Source organism: Mya arenaria, chromosome 16 (assembly GCF_026914265.1).
Source record: "Mya arenaria isolate MELC-2E11 chromosome 16, ASM2691426v1".
Classification (NCBI taxonomy): Eukaryota; Metazoa; Mollusca; class Bivalvia; order Myida; family Myidae; genus Mya; species Mya arenaria.
The window spans coordinates 10,872,833-10,895,215 of NC_069137.1; the positions used below are offsets into that span (position 1 = coordinate 10,872,833).

Consider the following 22,383-nt stretch of genomic DNA (forward strand, 5'->3'; position numbering starts at 1 on the left):
TTCGCTCAGCAAAGCACTCTCATTTCAACAAAATAGCATCTGCATTACGTGAACAACATCACAACACTGTTTTTTGGAAACTTATCAAGCAATTTATGCAGCCTACGAGCGCTAAACAAAATATCCCCTCCTTGATACACAATAACCAAATATATGAGGACAACTATGACAAAGCAAATATCCTTAACAGGTTTTTTTTTCAATCTCAAAGTAACCTCGACAGCTCCACTGCCAACCTTCCTAATATCGATAGCAATGACGACACTGCCCTATTATCTGATATCGTTATTACTCCACATGAAGTGTCTGACGCTCTTCATGTTCTTAAGAACGGCAAAGCCTCTGGACCAGATCTTGTAAACGGTACAATTCTTAAAGAAGTTTCCAAAGAGCTCTCAACTCCCTTAGCAGGTCTTTTCAATCACTCGTTGCAGGATAGTAAGGTCCCTCGACAATGGAAACTCGCACATGTTTGTGCAATCTTTAAGAAAAATGACCCCCAGGATGTTGGGAACTACAGACCTATATCTCTTCTAAGTGTCATTAGTAAAGTTCTAGAAAGAATTATCCATAAACACGTGTTTAACTTCCTTTGGCAAATCAATGCTATTACGTCATTTCAATCTGGTTTCATCCCAAACGACTCCACTGTCAACCAACTTACATTTGTCCATCATTCATTTTGCCAAGCCCTCGATCAAGGCAAAGAAATAAGAGCCATTTTCTGTGATATTTCGAAAGTCTTTGATAGAGTCTGGCACCAAGGCCTTCTATCTAAACTCCAACAAAATGGTATTTCTGGACGCCTTCTCAATTGGTTTCGCGATTACCTTTCTAATAGAAAACAATGTGTTGTCATTTCCGGTGTTCAATCCGACACTGTTTCAATAACTGCTGGTGTTCCACAAGGGCCACTCTTATTTCTTGTCTATATTAACGACATTGTCAATGATATCAAATCCACCATTAAGCTTTTTGCAGATGATACTACCCTATATATTGCTGGTGACGATCCTAGAGCAGCTGCTATCACTCTTAATTCCGACCTGCACAAAATAAACGAATGGGCTAAACGTTGGCTTGTCACTTTCAATCCATCAAAAACCGAATCACTTCTCTTCTCACGAAAACAAAACAGGCTATACCACCCACCTCTCTTCATTAACAACGTCCCAATTCAGGAAGTCGAAAATCATAAGCACCTTGGAATCACACTATCATCGAAAGCAAACGGGCATGAACACATAAACACCATCAAAAAGAAGGCATGGCAACGAACCAATATCATGAGGCAATTCAAGTTTACACTCGATCGAAAATACTTGGAAATTATGTACAAAACATTCATCAGGCCCATTCTTGAATATTCTGACATTGTGTGGGACAACATAACTCAAACTGCAACTGAAGATCTAGAACGAATCCAAACTGAAGCAGCTAGAATAATATCAGGTGCAACACAGTTGGTGTCGCTAAACAATCTCTACAGGGAAACTGGTCTCGAACCCCTTAAGTATAGACGCGAAAAACACAAACTTTGTCTACTTTTTAAAATGCACCACTCACTTGCACCTCCTTGTTTAAATGACATGATGCCATCATTTGTTGGTGATGTAACGACATACAGATTAATAAACGCTCGCAACATACGCAATTTTCAGTGTAACTCTCGACAATTCGCCTCATCCTTTCTTCCTTCAACAATATCGTTATGGAATTCTCTGTCCGATTCAACTAGAGAAACACAATCGCTTTGTTCTTTTAAGCATGCACTTAATAAAAATAACCCGGTCGTTTCAGACCAATGGACATATCCATTCAACACGCACGACTTCGCATGCACTGTAGTTCTTTACATGAACATCTGTTTTCAAAAAATATCATTGACAGTCCTGTATGTGTCTGTGGAGAAATCGAAGATTCATATCACTATTTTCTAACTTGTCCTCTATTTGTCGACCAGAGAATTGCATTGCTTACTAGCCTCAGACCTCAATTTAATGTCACTTTGCAACTTTAGCTATTTGGCGATAAAAATGCCACACCAGATGTTAACAAGACTATTTTTCAATATGTACAGACATACATATCTAGTACAAAACGCTTTAAGCGCTAGCACATACCGATTACAAACATTCCAACAATCTCTGAGTACTGTGAGTGACTAGCCCCCCCCCCCTCTTTTTTCTCCTCCACCTCCTTTCATCATTTCTATCATTACTATCAAACCACCCTAACCTCCGTGTATTTTGTAAGAAATTATATTTTTATAAATATAGCATCTGACCACCATAACATGGCTTAATACTCATATTGTACCAGTTATTTTTGGATATTTCTATTACTTCGTACCAGCAGTAGTATATCAAACAATTCCTGAATATTTTTTAATTATTTGTACCCACCATACCTCTATCAATGAAAACAGAAGAGAGACTTAGTAAAACCAATTATGGTCAACTCTCAATTCTGTAATTTTCTCACTGTTCATGCGTTTCTTTCACTCAATATATTATATGTATGCAGTTCTGTATTTTCAAATGTTTATTTACTGTGTTCAATATTTTCTGTAATAAATACTGGTAAACCAAACAGTGAAATATTTTTATTTGACTGACGAATATATCACCCAAAACAACTATACATTTCATGACAGTTTATTTGATATCCCGAAACCTTGTTTAATATTCGTACATGACGTTTAACGTTTTAATATCGTAAGATGCGTGTATGAGTTAATTATGAACACACATAGAACCAATGTATCTAATACATATTTACCGGCTCCAATCTTCGTTCTTTAAACCAGTTTAAAAATGTAAGAATAAATTGCTTATAACCAGTTTAAGTTTATACATCTTTCGATAAAATGTGTGTTTCCAAAAACCAACGCGGCTTCTGTCCTTAGTAGTAATACGTTGTAAACGAAGGGCATGTTTATCTGAATGAAGCGGTTATCGTGTCCAAGTGTTAGTGTAAACAATGTGCTGTTTACACAATAAACACAGCCTGCACACTGTGATAATATTTTTTGATCATTTGATAAACGAGTTACGAGTATATTGAAAGAATTTCAACGTTATCAGCCCTGTGCAATTAGGATAATCACCCAAATGGAGATTTTTATTATTACGAAGTTCAGCCGTCTATAAATGAAACTAGTGAACGAATATAACCTTAATTTTATTTCTGCAAAAGCATTTTTGTGTTTGTTAAACAGTTTGATGATTAATGTAAATGGATAATTTAATTGTTGTATCTGTGTCTAAAACGACTGAAGCCATTTATGGACTCATTAAAAGAATGCATAATGTTATAAAATATAATAAGACAATCATTTAAATGACGACCGTCTGAAAAAGCCACCCTCCACTTTCCCCACCCCCCCTATCCCCGCCCCTAACAAAAATACGGGATATATTTTATTGATCTTTACCTTTATTTCCCTTACCCTTTAATGTATGTTACCATCGACCTGATTTAAGCCTTGCTAAGGGATAGCCAGTGCAGCACTATTTGTCTTTCAAAACAACCTTTATTGGCAAAGAGCCAGCAAACAATACTCAGAAGAAAATACGCAGATTAATTAAATGTCCAAATTATCTTATTTTGCAAAATGATTTGCAAAAACTAATTAGTCATATATCGTAGAACAACGTATTCAATTTGATATACTCAGTTTATCCTGTTATATTGATGTTTAAAAATAATTGATTTAAATCTGTAGTAACTATACTCTGGGAATTCCACGTCGTCAGATCTGGTGAATTAACGTCATGTGTCTTCTTCGGAAATACAGAATAACCAGTCTCATTGAAATCTGTAGCAATTATACTCCGAGTCGGATAAAATGATGTCATGAGAAATGGAGAATTAGAAAGTCGTGTGTCGTGTTTTTTAATATGGTAGTATTTGAGTGCATTCATCCTAAAACCCATGGTTAGGAGTACTTATTTTACAAGTAGTATTTGTTCGATGTTATCTGACTAGCATGGACATGATGTTTCAAGGTTTTGTCCTTCGAGGAGAGTATACCATGTTTATTGAAATGTAAATTATTTTCGATATTCTGTATTTATACAAAATGGCTTGACAATCCGAATAGTCCAGAAGTTTAAAGTTCAATCTCTTAAAACGGTAAAAAGCATATAGGCTACATCGCGTGTTTATGTGCTTTAGAACATAATTGTATCAATTTATAGCGATGTAGGTTTTGTTGACTAGACCAGGTAAACCATAAAGGCATATGGGCTATATCGCGTGGTTTTGTGATTTAGAAGATACTTATATCAGGTTAATTTATAACGACGTAAGTTTGGTCTTATGGACCAAATTAACGGTAAAGGCATATAGCAGTTTCGTGCTTTGAATATAATTATATCAATTTATAGCGATGTAGGTTTGGACTTCGAGACCGAGTAACCAACTACTTTAGCATTAGCATTACGTTTTAAGGTTATGGAAATGAAACTGCTACAAAGTTTAACAGAGCATCAGACAAATAATACCACAAACGTTGATATTAAGAGTTGTCAAATGAAGATTATTGAGTCCTCTCTTCTTAACACTTTTAGATGTGATCAATAATCCAGGCGGTGTACTTTAGTGTTGAGATTTAATGGCTATAAATTTCCCTTTAGAACTTCCAGATGTGACCAACGATAATACAATTACCAACTATCTATGTGCTTAAAAGCAATCAATTTAGTTTATTAACAATCTTTATCTTGATATATTCCAGGTTTAGCCAACGATGATGTAGAATGGCCAGAGAAACGCTGATGTTGTTATTTATTATCGCGAATTCTTACTGCTTAGGCATAAATGCGCGTTAGTTATATAATGTGCATACTTTTATAATGCAAGTGTAATAAGTAACGTCATTATTTTATGCAGCCAAAACCAGAAGGTTTCGACTAGTCCGCAATGGAAACAAATATTGAAGTTTGTTTTAAATAATAAATAATTTACAACCCGGTCTACTGGCACAATACTTGAGAAAGGAGAAGGGACACAATAGGCTATACAAGGAAAGGAAACACGTATAATGTCTGACTGTTCCCCCTGGTGCCGCAAATACGCCGGAACAGCAAACAAAGGGCGCCGAAAAGAATAACAGCTTTTTCTCCCGCATGTTGCGTGTTGGCTCCAACTTAACAAACACGCCAGACGACAAAAAGGGCACCGAAACAATTAATATAATAGTTGTCCTGACAAGTGTGTTAGCGGCACGCAGGCACATCAACTCTTCAAATCGGCGAATAAATAGCGTTAATACTTGTATATGACGATCAATCCTTAATGTTTTCAGAGGTTTCAGATGGTCAGTCTGATGGTGGTCGGGACAACGAAGGGTTAGTGTAAAAATATTGTGAAACCAGTCAGTACTTACTATTCGGAAGGCTGACCTAGAACCCTGGAAATAATATATTTATCATTTTTCTATCGTCAGACATACACAAAGTAAACTGTATTGATATAAATATATTTAAGACCATAATTATAAACACTGCTGTCTTAATGTTATCGTGCTTCAGAATTATCACTTCATGAGATCATTTTCATTAAAAACATGAGCTTTTACATCAATTTAACAAAATACTGAAGTCCTAAATTCAATATAACAAACATACTACAGTCCTGACATCATTATACCAAATAAACTAACGTCCTGACATTACTTTTACAAAGATACTAAAATCCCAATATCAATACAACACAAAAAAAACGTAACTGCTAACATCGACATCATATAGATACTAGAGACCTTACATCAATATCACATACACACTATCACAACACAACACTACTTAAGTTCCTACATCACTATCACAAAATACTTATGTTATTACATTAATATCATTAAACTTCTAAAGTCCTTACAACGGTATGGAAACAACTAAAATCCTTACAATATTATGCAAAAGGTTTTTAGAGCTGACATTAATATCCTTAAAAAACTTATGTTTTGACTCAATTATATTTAAATCATATAATTTATAGAAATATCGCGTTTCGTTAATATGTAAATATTTATATTTCAGTACTGCTCAGACAGCGATTCTGATGACCGCCATCGTCTGCGCAATCGCCGCCATGTTGTGTGTTGGTGCGTGTGGATTTTGCTTTTATCAGAAATGCTGTGTTGGTAAGTTATGTCGTATAAGGTATAGTCGATGTAGTTGGGGGTAAAACGTTAAACTCAATCAGCTTGAAATTACCTATTAAACTTTTAAAAATGATAAAGAACAACTGACAAATGACAGAAAGCCTGAAATGAGTATTTTTTTCTTGAGCAGCTTTTCCTTAATTATTTTTTTAACATAAAAAATATTTTATCGTGATAATTACAATTTTTGTTGAATAGATCAATGAGCTCATGTTTCTTGTAATCATATACCCGATTTTTAAAAAAAGAGATGATTGTATATTGTATAGCTTCTTTTAAATGGCTGAACACTCTACACAATTTGAGAAGCACTCATGTTGTTAAAATTAGATAAACAAGCTTGATACTATCATATTGGGTGGAAGTTTGTTCGAGAAATCGGGACCGGAATTCCGTCAAAGCAGTACATTTGAAAAACTTGGCGGTATATGTAGATGCCTTAATGGGATTTGAATGTTAAAGAAGTTTTTCTATCATTGACGCTATGAAAAAGTTTACGTGACATGAACTATAACTTTTAGCAATTAAACGACTGTAAGAACTCATTCAAAACATTCGCTTGCCCTCTTTATTGTGCATTTCTGCTAATCAATGATTGGACACATTTTATCGGGTGTGTCTTACAAATTTTGTCTTATGTTGCATGCACACAGATACTTCGTTATACCGGTGTCCAATTCCTGCGGTGTTTTACAAATAATGGTAAAAAATGAATACATATACTGGTGTAAAATAATTAATTGTGGAATGCGTCCAAGTGTATGTGTGGATAACCAAAGCCCTTGTTCAGTGTTTGTAATAGTAATGTTGAGATATACCCTTCCTGTCTTTAAGGAATACATAGACCAGAATGGGAATGGTGCTGCCTGGTGATCTATTCATTAAGGTAGTCAATGTATCACAATAGGAAATGGTGCTGCCAGGTGATCTATGCATCAAGGTAGTCAATGTACTGAAATGGGGAATGGTGCTGCCAGGTGATCTATTCATTAAGGTAGTCAATGTATCACAATGGGAAATGGTGCTGCCAGGTGATCTATGCATCAAGGTAGTCAATGTACCGAAATGGGAATGGTGCTGCCAGGTGATCTGTTCATTAAGGTAGTCAAAGTACCAAAATGGGAAATGGTGATGCCTGATTATGTATTTATCAAAGAAGTCAAAGTACCAAAATGGGAAATGGTGCAGCCTGGTTATGTATTAATCAAGGTAGTCAATTTACCAATATAGGAAATGGTGCAGCCTGGTTATGTATTAATCATGGTAGTCAATGTACCGCAATGGGAAATGGTGCTGCCTGGTGAATGTTCATTAAGGTAGTCAAAGTACCGCAATGAGAAATGGTGCAGCCTGGTTATGTATTAATCAAGGTAGTCAATTTACCAATATAGGAAATGTTGCAGCCTGGTTATGTATCAATCAAGGAAGTCAATGTACCAATATGGGAAATGGTGCAGCATGGTTATGTATTAATCAAGGTAGTCAATGTACCGTAATGGGAAATGGTGCAGCCTGGTTATGAATTAATCAAGGTAGTCAATGTACCACAATGGGAAATGGTGCTGCCTGGTTATGTATTAATCAAGGTAGTCAATGTACCACAATGGGAAATGGTGCTGCCTGGTTATGTATTTATCAAGGTAGTCAATGTACCGCAATGGGAAATGGTGCTGCCTGGTTATGTATTAATCAAGGTAGTCAATGTACCGCAATGGGAAATGGTGCAGCATGGTTATGTATTAATCAAGGTAGTCAATGTACCACAATGGGAAATGGTGCTGCCTGGTGAATGTTCATTAAGGTAGTCAAAGTACCGCAATGAGAAATGGTGCAGCCTGGTTATGTATTAATCAAGGTAGTCAATGTACCGCAATGGGAAATGGTGCTGCCTGGTTATGTATTAATCAAGGTAGTCAATGTACCACAATGGGAAATGGTGTTGCCTGGTTATGTATTAATCAAGGTAGTCAATGTACCGCAATGGGAAATGGTGCTGCCTGGTGAATGTTCATTAAGGTAGTCAAAGTACCGCAATGAGAAATGGTGCAGCCTGGTTATGTATTAATCAAGGTAGTCAATGTACCGCAATGAGAAATGGTGCAGCCTGGTTATGTATTAATCAAGGTAGTCAATGTACCGCAATGAGAAATGGTGCAGCCTGGTTATGTATTAATCAAGGTAGTCAATGTACCGTAATGGGAAATGGTGCAGCCTGGTTATGTATTAATCAAGGTAGTCAATGTACCAATATGGGAAATGGTGCAGCCTGGTTATGTATTAATCAAGGTAGTCAATGTACCGCAATGGGAAATGGTGCAGCCTGGTTATGTATTAATCAAGGTAGTCAATGTACCGCAATGAGAAATGGTGCAGCCTGGTTATGTATTAATCAAGGTAGTCAATGTACCGCAATGAGAAATGGTGCAGCCTGGTTATGTATTAATCAAGGTAGTCAATGTACCGCAATGAGAAATGGTGCAGCCTGGTTATGTATTAATCAAGGTAGTCAATGTACCAATATGGGAAATGGTGCAGCCTGGTTATGTATTAATCAAGGTAGTCAATGTACCAATATGGGAAATGTTGCAGCCTGGTTATGTATTAATCAAGGTAGTCAATGTACCAATATGGGAAATGGTGCAGCATGGTTATGTATTAATCATGGTAGTCAATGTACCGTAATGGGAAATGGTGCTGCCTGGTGAATGTTCATTAAGGTAGTCAAAGTACCGCAATGAGAAATGGTGCAGCCTGGTTATGTATTAATCAAGGTAGTCAATGTACCGCAATGAGAAATGGTGCAGCCTGGTTATGTATTAATCAAGGTAGTCAATGTACCGCAATGAGAAATGGTGCAGCCTGGTTATGTATTAATCAAGGTAGTCAATGTACCGTAATGGGAAATGGTGCAGCCTGGTTATGTATTAATCAAGGTAGTCAATGTACCAATATGGGAAATGGTGCAGCCTGGTTATGTATTAATCAAGGTAGTCAATGTACCGCAATGAGAAATGGTGCAGCCTGGTTATGTATTAATCAAGGTAGTCAATGTACCGCAATGAGAAATGGTGCAGCCTGGTTATGTATTAATCAAGGTAGTCAATGTACCGCAATGAGAAATGGTGCAGCCTGGTTATGTATTAATCAAGGTAGTCAATGTACCGCAATGAGAAATGGTGCAGCCTGGTTATGTATTAATCAAGGTAGTCAATGTACCAATATGGGAAATGGTGCAGCCTGGTTATGTATTAATCAAGGTAGTCAATGTACCAATATGGGAAATGGTGCAGCCTGGTTATGTATTAATCAAGGTAGTCAATGTACCAATATGGGAAATGGTGCAGCATGGTTATGTATTAATCATGGTAGTCAAAGTACCGTAATGGGAAATGTTGCAGCCTGGTTATGTATTAATCAAGGTAGTCAATGTACCGCAATGAGAAATGTTGCAGCCTGGTTATGTATTAATCAAGGTAGTCAATGTACCAATATGGGAAATGGTGCAGCCTGGTTATGTATTAATCAAGGTAGTCAATGTACCAATATGGGAAATGTTGCAGCCTGGTTATGTATTAATCAAGGTAGTCAATGTACCGTAATGGGAAATGGTGCAGCATGGTTATGTATTAATCAAGGTAGTCAATGTACCACAATGGGAAATGGTGCAGCCTGGTTATGTATTAATCAAGGTAGTCAATGTACCAATATGGGAAATGGTGTTGCCTGGTTATGTATTAATCAAGGTAGTCAATGTACCAAAATGGGAAATGGTGTTGCCTGGTTATGTATTAATCAAGGTAGTCAATGTACCAATATGGGAAATGGTGCAGCCTGGTTATGTATTAATCAAGGTAGTCAATGTACCAATATGGGAAATGGTGCAGCATGGTTATGTATTAATCATGGTAGTCAAAGTACCGTAATGGGAAATGTTGCTGCCTGGTTATGTATTAATCAAGGTAGTCAATGTACCGCAATGAGAAATGGTGCAGCCTGGTTATGTATTAATCAAGGTAGTCAATGTACCAATATGGGAAATGGTGCAGCCTGGTTATGTATTAATCAAGGTAGTCAATGTACCAATATGAGAAATGGTGCAGCATGGTTATGTATTAATCAAGGTAGTCAATGTACCAATATGGGAAATGGTGCAGCCTAGTTATGTATTAATCAAGGTAGTCAATGTACCGCAATGAGAAATGGTGCAGCCTGGTTATGTATTAATCAAGGTAGTCAATGTACCAATATGGGAAATGGTGCTGCCAGGTTATGTATTAATCAAGGTAGTCAATGTACCAATATGGGAAATGGTGCAGCCTGGTTATGTATTAATCAAGGTAGTCAATGTACCGCAATGAGAAATGGTGCAGCCTGGTTATGTATTTATCAAGGTAGCCAATGTACCGCAATGAGAAATGGTGCAGCCTGGTTATGTATTAATCAAGGTAGTCAATGTACCGCAATGAGAAATGGTGCAGCCTGGTTATGTATTTATCAAGGTAGTCAATGTACCGCAATGAGAAATGGTGCTGTCTGGTTATGTATTAATCAAGGTAGTCAATGTACCACAATGGGAAATGGTGCTGCCTGGTTATGTATTAATCAAGGTAGTCAATGTACCGCAATGAGAAATGGTGCAGCCTGGTTATGTATTAATCAAGGTAGTCAATGTACCAATATGGGAAATGGTGCAGCCTGGTTATGTATTAATCAAGGTAGTCAATGTACCAATACGGGAACTGGTGCAGCCTGGTTATGTATTAATCAAGGTAGTCAATGTACCGTAATGAGAAATGGTGCAGCCTGGTTATGTATTAATCAAGGTAGTCAATGTACCAATATGGGAAATGGTGCAGCCTGGTTATGTATTAATCAAGGTAGTCAATGTACCAATATGGGAAATGGTGCAGCCTGGTTATGTATTAATCAAGGTAGTCAATGTACCACAATGGGAAATGGTGCAGCCTGGTTATGTATTAATCAAGGTAGTCAATGTACCAATATGGGAAATGGTGCAGCCTGGTTATGTATTAATCAAGGTAGTCAATGTACCAATATGGGAAATGGTGCAGCCTGGTTATGTATTAATCAAGGTAGACAATGTACCAATATGGGAAATGGTGCAGCCTGGTTATGTATTAATCAAGGTAGTCAATGTACCACAATGGGAAATGGTGCAGCCTGGTTATGTATTAATCAAGGTAGTCAATGTACCAATATGGAAAATGGTGCAGCCTGGTTATGTATTAATCAAGGTAGTCAATGTACCAATATGGGAAATGGTGCAGCCTGGTTATGTATTAATCAAGGTAGTCAATGTACCAATATGGGAAATGGTGCAGCCTGGTTATGTATTAATCAAGGTAGTCAATGTACCAATATGAGAAATGGTGTTGCCTGGTTATGTATTAATCAAGGTAGTCAATGTACCAATATGGGAAATGGTGCAGCCTGGTTATGTATCAATCAAGGTAGTCAATGTACCAATATGGGAAATGGTGTTGCCTGGTTATGTATTAATCAAGGTAGTCAATGTACCAATATGAGAAATGGTGTTGCCTGGTTATGTATTAATCAAGGTAGTCAATGTACCAATATGGGAAATGGTGCAGCCTGGTTATGTATCAATCAAGGTAGTCAATGTTCCAATATGGGAAATGGTGCAGCCTGGTTATGTATCAATCAAGGTAGTCAATGTACCGCAATGGGAAATGGTGCAGCATGGTTATGTATCAATCAAGGTAGTCAATGTTCCAATATGGGAAATGGTGCCGCCTGGTTATGTATCAATCAAGGTAGTCAATGTACCAATATGGGAAATGGTGCAGCCTGGTTATGTATCAATCAAGGTAGTCAATGTACCGCAATGGAAAATGGTGCAGCATGGTTATGTATTAATCAAGGTTGTCAATGTACCAATATGGGAAATGGTGCAGCCTGGTTATGTATCAATCAAGGTAGTCAATGTACCAATATGGGAAATGGTGCAGCCTGGTTATGTATTAATCAAGGTAGTCAATGTACCGCAATGGGAAATGGTGCAGCATGGTTATGTATTAATCAAGGTAGTCAATGTACCAATATGGGAAATGGTGCAGCATGGTTATGTATCAATCAAGGTAGTCAATGTACCAATATGGCAAATGGTGCCGCCTGGTTATGTATCAATCAAGGTAGTCAATGTACCAATATGGCAAATGGTGCAGCATGGTTATGTATCAATCAAGGTAGTCAATGTACCAATATGGCAAATGGTGCCGCCTGGTTATGTATCAATCAAGGTAGTCAATGTTCCAATATGGGAAATGGTGCCGCCTGGTTATGTATCAATCAAGGTAGTCAATGTACCAATATGGGAAATGGTGCCGCCTGGTTATGTATCAATCAAGGTAGTCAATGTACCAATATGGGAAATGGTGCAGCATGGTTATGTATTAATCAAGGTAGTCAATGTACCAATATGGGAAATGATGCTGCCTGGTTATGTATTAATCAAGGTAGTCAATGTACCAATATGGGAAATGGTGCAGCATGGTTATGTATTAATCAAGGTAGTCAATGTACCAATATGGGAAATGGTGCAGCCTGGTTATGTATCAATCAAGGTAGTCAATGTACCGCAATGGGAAATGGTGCAGCATGGTTATGTATCAATCAAGGTAGTCAATGTACCACAATGGGAAATGGTGCAGCATGGTAATGTATCAATCAAGGTAGTCAATGTTCCAATATGGGAAATGGTGCCGCCTGGTTATGTATCAATCAAGGTAGTCAATGTACTGCAAGGGGAAATGGTGCAGCATGGTTATGTATTAATCAAGGTAGTCAATGTACCACAATGGGAAATGGTGCAGCATAGTTATGTATCAATCAAGGTAGTCAATGTTCCAATATGGGAAATGGTGCCGCCTGGTTATGTATCAATCAAGGTAGTCAATGTACCACAATGGGAAATGGTGCAGCATGGTTATGTATTAATCAAGGTAGTCAATGTACCGCAATGGGAAATGGTGCAGCATGGTTATGTATTAATCATGGTAGTCAATGTACCAATATGGCAAATGGTGCCGCCTGGTTATGTATCAATCAAGGTAGTCAATGTTCCAATATGGGAAATGGTGCCGCCTGGTTATGTATCAATCAAGGTAGTCAATGTACCGCAATGGGAAATGGTGCAGCATGGTTATGTATTAATCATGGTAGTCAAAGTACCGCAATGAGAAATGGTGCTGTCTGGTTATGTATTAATCATGGTAGTCAAAGTACAGCAATGAGAAATGGTGCTGTCTGGTTATGTATTAATCAAGGTAGTCAAAGTACCGCAATGAGAAATGGTGCAGCCTGGTTATGTATTAATCAAGGTAGTCAATGTACCAATATGGGAAATGGTGCAGCCTTGTTATGTATTAATCAAGGTAGTCAAAGTACCGCAATGAGAAATGGTGCAGCCTGGTTATGTATTAATCAAGGTAGTCAATGTACCAATATGGGAAATGGTGCAGCCTGGTTATGTATCAATCAAGGTAGTCAATGTACCAATATGGGAAATGGTGCAGCATGGTTATGTATTAATCAAGGTAGTCAATGTACCAATATGGGAAATGGTGCAGCCTGGTTATGTATTAATCAAGGTAGTCAATGTACCGTAATGAGAAATGGTGCAGCCTGGTTATGTATTAATCAAGGTAGTCAATGTTCCAATATGGGAAATGGTGCCGCCTGGTTATGTATCAATCAAGGTAGTCAATGTACCGCAATGGGAAATGGTGCAGCATGGTTATGTATCAATCAAGGTAGTCAATGTACCAATATGGGAAATGGTGCAGCCTGGTTATGTATTAATCAAGGTAGTCAATGTACCAATATGGGAAATGGTGCAGCCTGGTTATGTATCAATCAAGGTAGTCAATGTACCAATATGGGAAATGGTGCTGCCTGGTTATGTATTAATCAAGGTAGTCAATGTACCAATATGAGAAATGGTGTTGCCTGGTTATGTATTAATCAAGGTAGTCAATGTACCAATATGGGAAATGGTGCAGCCTGGTTATGTATCAATCAAGGTAGTCAATGTACCAATATGGGAAATGGTGCAGCCTGGTTATGTATCAATCAAGGTAGTCAATGTACCGCAATGGGAAATGGTGCAGCATGGTTATGTATCAATCAAGGTAGTCAATGTTCCAATATGGGAAATGGTGCCGACTGGTTATGTATCAATCAAGGTAGTCAATGTACCAATATGGGAAATGGTGCAGCCTGGTTATGTATCAATCAAGGTAGTCAATGTACCGCAATGGAAAATGGTGCAGCATGGTTATGTATTAATCAAGGTTGTCAATGTACCAATATGGGAAATGGTGCAGCCTGGTTATGTATCAATCAAGGTAGTCAATGTACCAATATGGGAAATGGTGCAGCCTGGTTATGTATTAATCAAGGTAGTCAATGTACCGCAATGGGAAATGGTGCAGCATGGTTATGTATTAATCAAGGTAGTCAATGTACCAATATGGGAAATTTTGCAGCATGGTTATGTATCAATCAAGGTAGTCAATGTACCAATATGGCAAATGGTGCCGCCTGGTTATGTATCAATCAAGGTAGTCAATGTACCAATATGGCAAATGGTGCAGCATGGTTATGTATCAATCAAGGTGGTCAATGTACCAATATGGCAAATGGTGCCGCCTGGTTATGTATCAATCAAGGTAGTCAATGTTCCAATATGGGAAATGGTACCGCCTGGTTATGTATCAATCAAGGTAGTCAATGTACCAATATGGGAAATGGTGCCGCCTGGTTATGTATCAATCAAGGTAGTCAATGTACCAATATGGGAAATGGTGCAGCATGGTTATGTATTAATCAAGGTAGTCAATGTACCAATATGGGAAATGATGCTGCCTGGTTATGTATTAATCAAGGTAGTCAATGTACCAATATGGGAAATGGTGCAGCATGGTTATGTATTAATCAAGGTAGTCAATGTACCAATATGGGAAATGGTGCAGCCTGGTTATGTATCAATCAAGGTAGTCAATGTACCGCAATGGGAAATGGTGCAGCATGGTTATGTATCAATCAAGGTAGTCAATGTACCACAATGGGAAATGGTGCAGCATGGTAATGTATCAATCAAGGTAGTCAATGTACTGCAAGGGGAAATGGTGCAGCATGGTTATGTATTAATCAAGGTAGTCAATGTACCACAATGGGAAATGGTGCAGCATGGTTATGTATCAATCAAGGTAGTCAATGTTCCAATATGGGAAATGGTGCCGCCTGGTTATGTATCAATCAAGGTAGTCAATGTACCACAATGGGAAATGGTGCAGCATGGTTATGTATTAATCAAGGTAGTCAATGTACCGCAATGGGAAATGGTGCAGCATGGTTATGTATTAATCATGGTAGTCAATGTACCAATATGGCAAATGGTGCCGCCTGGTTATGTATCAATCAAGGTAGTCAATGTTCCAATATGGGAAATGGTGCCGCCTGGTTATGTATCAATCAAGGTAGTCAATGTACCGCAATGGGAAATGGTGCAGCATGGTTATGTATTAATCATGGTAGTCAAAGTACCGCAATGAGAAATGGTGCTGTCTGGTTATGTATTAATCATGGTAGTCAAAGTACAGCAATGAGAAATGGTGCTGTCTGGTTATGTATTAATCAAGGTAGTCAAAGTACCGCAATGAGAAATGGTGCAGCCTGGTTATGTATTAATCAAGGTAGTCAATGTACCAATATGGGAAATGGTGCAGCCTTGTTATGTATTAATCAAGGTAGTCAAAGTACCGCAATGAGAAATGGTGCAGCCTGGTTATGTATTAATCAAGGTAGTCAATGTACCAATATGGGAAATGGTGCAGCCTGGTTATGTATCAATCAAGGTAGTCAATGTACCAATATGGGAAATGGTGCAGCATGGTTATGTATTAATCATGGTAGTCAATGTACCAATATGGGAAATGGTGCAGCCTGGTTATGTATTAATCAAGGTAGTCAATGTACCGTAATGAGAAATGGTGCAGCCTGGTTATGTATTAATCAAGGTAGTCAATGTTCCAATATGGGAAATGGTGCCGCCTGGTTATGTATCAATCAAGGTAGTCAATGTACCGCAATGGGAAATGGTGCAGCATGGTTATGTATCAATCAAGGTAGTCAATGTACCAATATGGGAAATGGTGCAGCCTGGTTATGTATTAATCAAGGTAGTCAATGTACCAATATGGGAAATGGTGCAGCCTGGTTATGTATTAATCAAGGTAGTCAATGTACCAATATGGGAAATGGTGCAGCATGGTTATGTATTAATCAAGTTATTCAATGTACCAATATGGGAAATGGTGCAGCCTGGTTATGTATTAATCAAGGTAGTCAATGTACCGCAATGAGAAATGGTGCAGCATGGTTATGTATTAATCAAGGTAGTCAAAGTACCGTAATGGGAAATGGTGCAGCCTGGTTATGTATTAATCAAGGTAGTCAATGTACCAATATGGGAAATGGTGCAGCCTGGTAATGTATTAATCATGGTAGTCAAAGTACAATAATGGGAAATGGTGCTGTCTGGTTATGTATTAATCAAGGTAGTCAATGTACCAATATGGGAAATGGTGCAGCATGGTTATGTATTAATCATGGTAGTCAAAGTACCGTAATGGGAAATGGTGCAGCCTGGTTATGTATTAATCAAGGTAGTCAATGTACCAATATGGGAAATGGTGCAGCCTGGTTATGTATTTATCATGGTAGTCAAAGTACCGTAATGGGAAATGGTGCAGCCTGGTTATGTATTAATCATGGTAGTCAAAGTACCGTAATGGGAAATGGTGCAGCCTGGTTATGTATTAATCAAGGTAGTCAATGTACCAATATGGGAAATGGTGCAGCCTGGTTATGTATTAATCATGGTAGTCAAAGTACCGTAATGGGAAATGGTGCTGTCTGGTTATGTATTTATCAAGGTAGTCAATGTACCGCAATTGAAAATGGTGCTGCCTGGTTATGTATTTATCAAGTAAGTCAATGTACCGCAATGGGAAATGGTGCTGCCTGGTTATGTATTTATCAAGTAAGTCAATGTACCGCAATGGGAAATGGTGCTGCCTGGTTATGTATTTATCAAGGTAGTCAATGTACCAAAATGGGAAATGGTGCTGCCTGGTTATGTATTAATCAAGGTAGCCAATTTACCGCAATGGGAAATAGTGCTGCCTGGTTATGTATTTATCAAGGTAGTCAATGTACCGCAATGGGAAATGGTGCTGCCTGAATATGTATCTATCAAGGTAGTCAATGTACCTCAATGGGAAATGGATCTGCCAGGTGATCTGTTCTTTAAGGTAGTCCATGTACCACAATGGGAAATGGTGCCGCCAGGTTATGTATTTATCAAGGTAGTCAATGTACCACAATGGGAAATGGTGCTGCCTGGTTATGTATTTATCAAGGTAGTCAATGTACTGCAATGGGGAATGGTGTTGCCTGGTGATCTGTTCATTAATGTGGTCAATCAATAATGGAAGTCATACTGAGTGTACAAATTCAAATGATTTTCTTAATAAACGCCAATCTAACAATACGATGATTTCAACGTTCCACTGTTATCAGTAATAAGACGGCTTTTTTATGGTGACAACAAGGCAAACATTGATGGCCGACTTGGTTTGTATGTAGATCGATTGTGTTGTATTGTGTGTCTTGGGGTATCCGTTTAATGTTTGTCATTCTGTATTTGATTCATTTGTTGTTAAGGTATAAGAAATTGATCCAAAGTTATATTCGATCAACGCAAATAATCGGTCAAGATAGTTGGATCATGTTCATCGAAATCAAATGGTCATTACAATGCTTAAACTAAGTGAACATAGCATATAAGGAATACAAACGCGATTTCTGATGTTATAGGAACTTGCTTGGAAAGTCCACAGAAGATTCACATGAAAATGTAGTACAAATATCAGTGCATTTCACATTGATTCCACATTGAATCGTCATTGTTTCTATAGTGATATTTATGTTTGCTCCTTAGAAGTATATCCTTTCAACAATAAGATTTGGTATTTCAGCTGAATACAAAATTAATAGAAATGTGTTATCTACAAAATATGATATAAATGTTAAAGAATGCCATATACCGATAATCGTTTCCGACATTTTACTATCGATTATCTGCGATCTCAATCGTGAACGATCGATGTTCACTTACACAGACACAGAGTGTACATTTAGCTAAACCTTAAGTGGGAATACAATCATCTCATATACATTTAATTGACTTCATGACGTCCTAGAGATCAGCAACGCGTTCAGTAAAGATGTTTGCGGCGAACGTTTGCTGTTTGGTTTACCGCTTAACGTTTATGCGCTGCGTTGCAGCAGAGATACAAAACAAAACGTTTGCGAGCGTTTTTTAAACGCTCGCCTTACTGAACGCCCTGCAGTATTCGGCGTTAAAACATTATGTATTATTATTACGTGGACATTTAGCTAACCTTAAGTGGGTATACAATAATCTCATATACATTTCATTCACTTCATAACGTCCTAGAGGTCAGTATTCGGCATTATGCATTATGTTGACCCATGGACATTTAGCTAACCTTAAGTTGGAATACAATAATCTCATATACATTTCATTCACTTCATAACGACCTAGAGGTCAATCTTTGGCGTTATGCATTATGTTGACCCGTGGACATTTAAAGATGTTTATGTATATAAGGTTGTATGGGAAAACGTATTGCATGGTTTACCGCAATGTCGTATACTTACATAATGTATAAATTTGGAATCTGTTGATGGAACACTTTCAGTTTTTATGCAGTTCTCTAAACATATGAATATAATACATCAATATTTAGGAAGTTCAAGTACATAGATTTATATACTTTTATAATGCAGCTTAAACTTACATAATCATAAACTATTGACAGAAAATGGTAAAATATCAACTTTAAAGTGTTTTCTTTTTCAAAATGATGTCATTAGTGTTCTGGTATTGATTACGCGGCATTCTTTTATTTAACATTGATTTTTTTATACCCTGTCAATAAATTGAACAACTGTTTTTTTTCAGAGGAGTGCGTGATATAGCGTTGGCTGCAAACTTTACACACACCTACAATGAAGACAGCACGGTGCCGAAGGACGTCTTTCATCGAAATGCTGACAATAATCTAGTCCTACTATTTTGATATTTTCTATTTTCATTGCAAGGCATTTTATGAAATGATTGTACATATCAAGCGTGATTTACAATAGAGTTGTTGCTAAACACTATTCCACAAATACGTGTATGTACATATATGAACATCTGTTTTACACTAGGGCAAGTATGATAACAGTGTACACGTTAAGATTAACATCTACACTACCACGAGGAATGTGATTTATCCACAATTAGACAGAGGCAAAACATGAACGATATCACGAGAAAAATGATCTATACGAAAATAAGCGAGATTAGACATGCACGATATCACGAGAAAAGTTTTTATGCCAGAATCACCTATATATATATATATGACTTTTTGAACGATATCACTAAAAAGGGATTTATTATTTGACAACTCTTCCTGAGCAAACCTACAATCAACAGTTATTTGATACTTATTTGAGGAAAATATTTAAAAAAAAAGAAATGTAAATGTTCAGCGTAAAATCGTTAAATAATTATTTTAACTTGTGTCTACTTGTGACAAATAGTTTTTAAAGCTCGATCACCAAAAATATTACGATTTTACAACAAAGCAATGTTCATCCATATACCTTAAAATGAATTATAAATATAAAGTTAAGGCAGTTTTCCGTTTAGAGGGCTTAAGTTGAAAGCTCAAGGTTTTTTTAACTATTTGCTTACGAACAACAGAGTCAATTGTACGAAAAGATGAAAAATTAAGATTATTTACCTGAAATGAAAGCACGACATTTTTAAATCCATTTAAAAATCGGAAAATGAACAATATGGTTTAGGAAATTCTAAACAACGGCATCAGAAACAACAACAAAAACGGTGTATCCTTTATTTATTTTTGTAGAATTTGTGAATATTTGGGTTAATTTTGTGACATCTTTTAAAAAACAATAGTTATCGGTGGCTACAACATTTTAATATACCATTGTATTTACCTTTAAAATATAATGATTAATAAGGTTAACATTTCTGCATAGTTAAAGTCTGAATAAACAAGTTTGCTGAATTAAAGAATAAAATAACGATAAGTTTGGAGAACAAGATATCCTAATATTTCTCTACACAAAACACTTGCAGCAGCTTCAGTCAAACTGCAGTTTCAACGAACCTGTTTGAAGGAACGATAAAACGTTATAAAACTGTGGGTTAAAATTAAAATAAAATATTAAAAATCTATTAAGTTGTTTCTTGAAATTGTTGTCTTCATGTTTGACGACATAAACATTTGTGTGTAAGCTCTAACAAAAGATGCTCAATAGTAAAATCAAGCTTTGAAGTGTTTTCCATTGCTAGTTAACCATCTGCATACAAATATGTTAATGAAGTGCTACTTTTCTAAAAGCCAATGGATTAGTAGCATGACTGTCTGATGTACAAACAGATTTCCCAAACCCACAAGAACTTTAATGTTTTATGTCCATAAAACAGCGTTTCCAAGTACAGAGTTAATATGCCAGTAAAAATGCTTTGTTAACACCTGTCTGTTTTATGGTAGATGTTCTGGTATTCGTACGTTTCAACACTTCATTTGGTACATTTATCACTGATGGATGCACTTTCACATTTTGAAACCAAATACATTATCCATTAATTTCAAATTTGAAAACTGGGATAGCTTCATTTGCAAGCACTGGAACAGCATGTCATGATTTGTATATTATTATTCTACTGTGGTTCATGGAGAAAAACATTTGAAAATAGCAATTCAAATAGATCATAGAGTAAGACCATTGTAAACAACTTTATAATTTTGTTTTATTACTGGATGGTGAGCATCACCCGTTATCAGTATTTTCGCTTGTAACAAGTGATAAAAACAGCAGAATTGCTATCACAGCTGTATATGGATTGTTGTTGCATGTGACAACGCAGATTGATGTAAGTATAAGACAACCGTTGTATCCATTTATACAATTTGTATCCTTTAAATAATTAAAGAACAAACAGTAGAGAAAAAAACAATATTTTGCAAATATTTTACACTCTATTGTTATTCCTAAAATTATAATTGCTAGTGAAATTACTCTTATGTATAAACACAGATACAAACAATTCCATTTTATCAGCAAACAAATCGAGAGTAAAAAGTGCGGAAGTTATAAAACATCAGAAAGCTAATAGCAAAGCAACACATTATATATTGTGGACATTTGAACACATATATTCCATTTGATAACTCTTCAGACATCATGGACTTTAGTGGTGCGATGAGTTCATACGTTGAATATAATACCATAATCAACAACGTCACACAGATGTGGGCTTTAGTATCGCTGAGGGAGATGGCAGTGTCAAATTGGCAGAAAGAAGGATTATTACATGGGTTGCTTTACATATATTAACACATTTTAACAGGATTTCCACGATTAATTTTACTTCTCGGTGATGGTCAACGGCAATCGATGAATCTGTTAAAACATAATAATTAATAAAAAGGGATGCAAACCAAACCTCAAGTATTGTGTATACTATTTGTATGTTGTGAATCAAAAATAATGTATGTATATTTCGACATGAAGATAAAAGGGATTAGTTTGTTTAAGAAATGAAAGCAACAAATTACAAAAGTGTTATTAAGTTCTTTTATAACCTTGCATACATTAAACATTACACAAATACAATGTAAATGAAGCGAATAATTCGTATTTCGATGTGTTTACTGCTCAATCCACTTAAATATTTTTTACAATCACGTCTTTGCCACACATTCATTGCACCCTTAAATGATTCAAAGCGATCTGGAATAAACATCAACACCATCATCTGCATCTTCATCAACACAGAACTATTTATATCGACAGACCAGTGAATATTACAGCACACAATATTCAAATTAGAACGATTTGATCTGATGTTAAGCGAACAACTGATTACTCCTACGAGTTATCCCGTATCAATATTATCTCAACAACTCATTGAGATCAATGAGTGTGTGCAAAAAAAATAAGTGGTCTAAATCGCAAATTGAGATACCATTATGTCAGCACATTATTTTAGAATGATA

General features: G+C 36.7%; 1 protein-coding gene across 1 annotated transcript in view; it reads left to right on the plus strand.

Annotated features, from left to right (window-relative positions):
- The first annotated feature begins 5,301 nt into the window (after positions 1–5,301).
- The window catches only part of LOC128221393 (uncharacterized), an 83,887-nt gene continuing 66,805 nt past the window's right edge, over positions 5,302–22,383 (plus strand). The window contains exons 1-2 of the mRNA XM_052930006.1: positions 5,302–5,354; positions 6,045–6,148. Coding sequence (XP_052785966.1) covers positions 5,302–5,354; positions 6,045–6,148 — 157 coding nt within the window. The remainder of the gene's footprint in view (positions 5,355–6,044; positions 6,149–22,383) is intronic.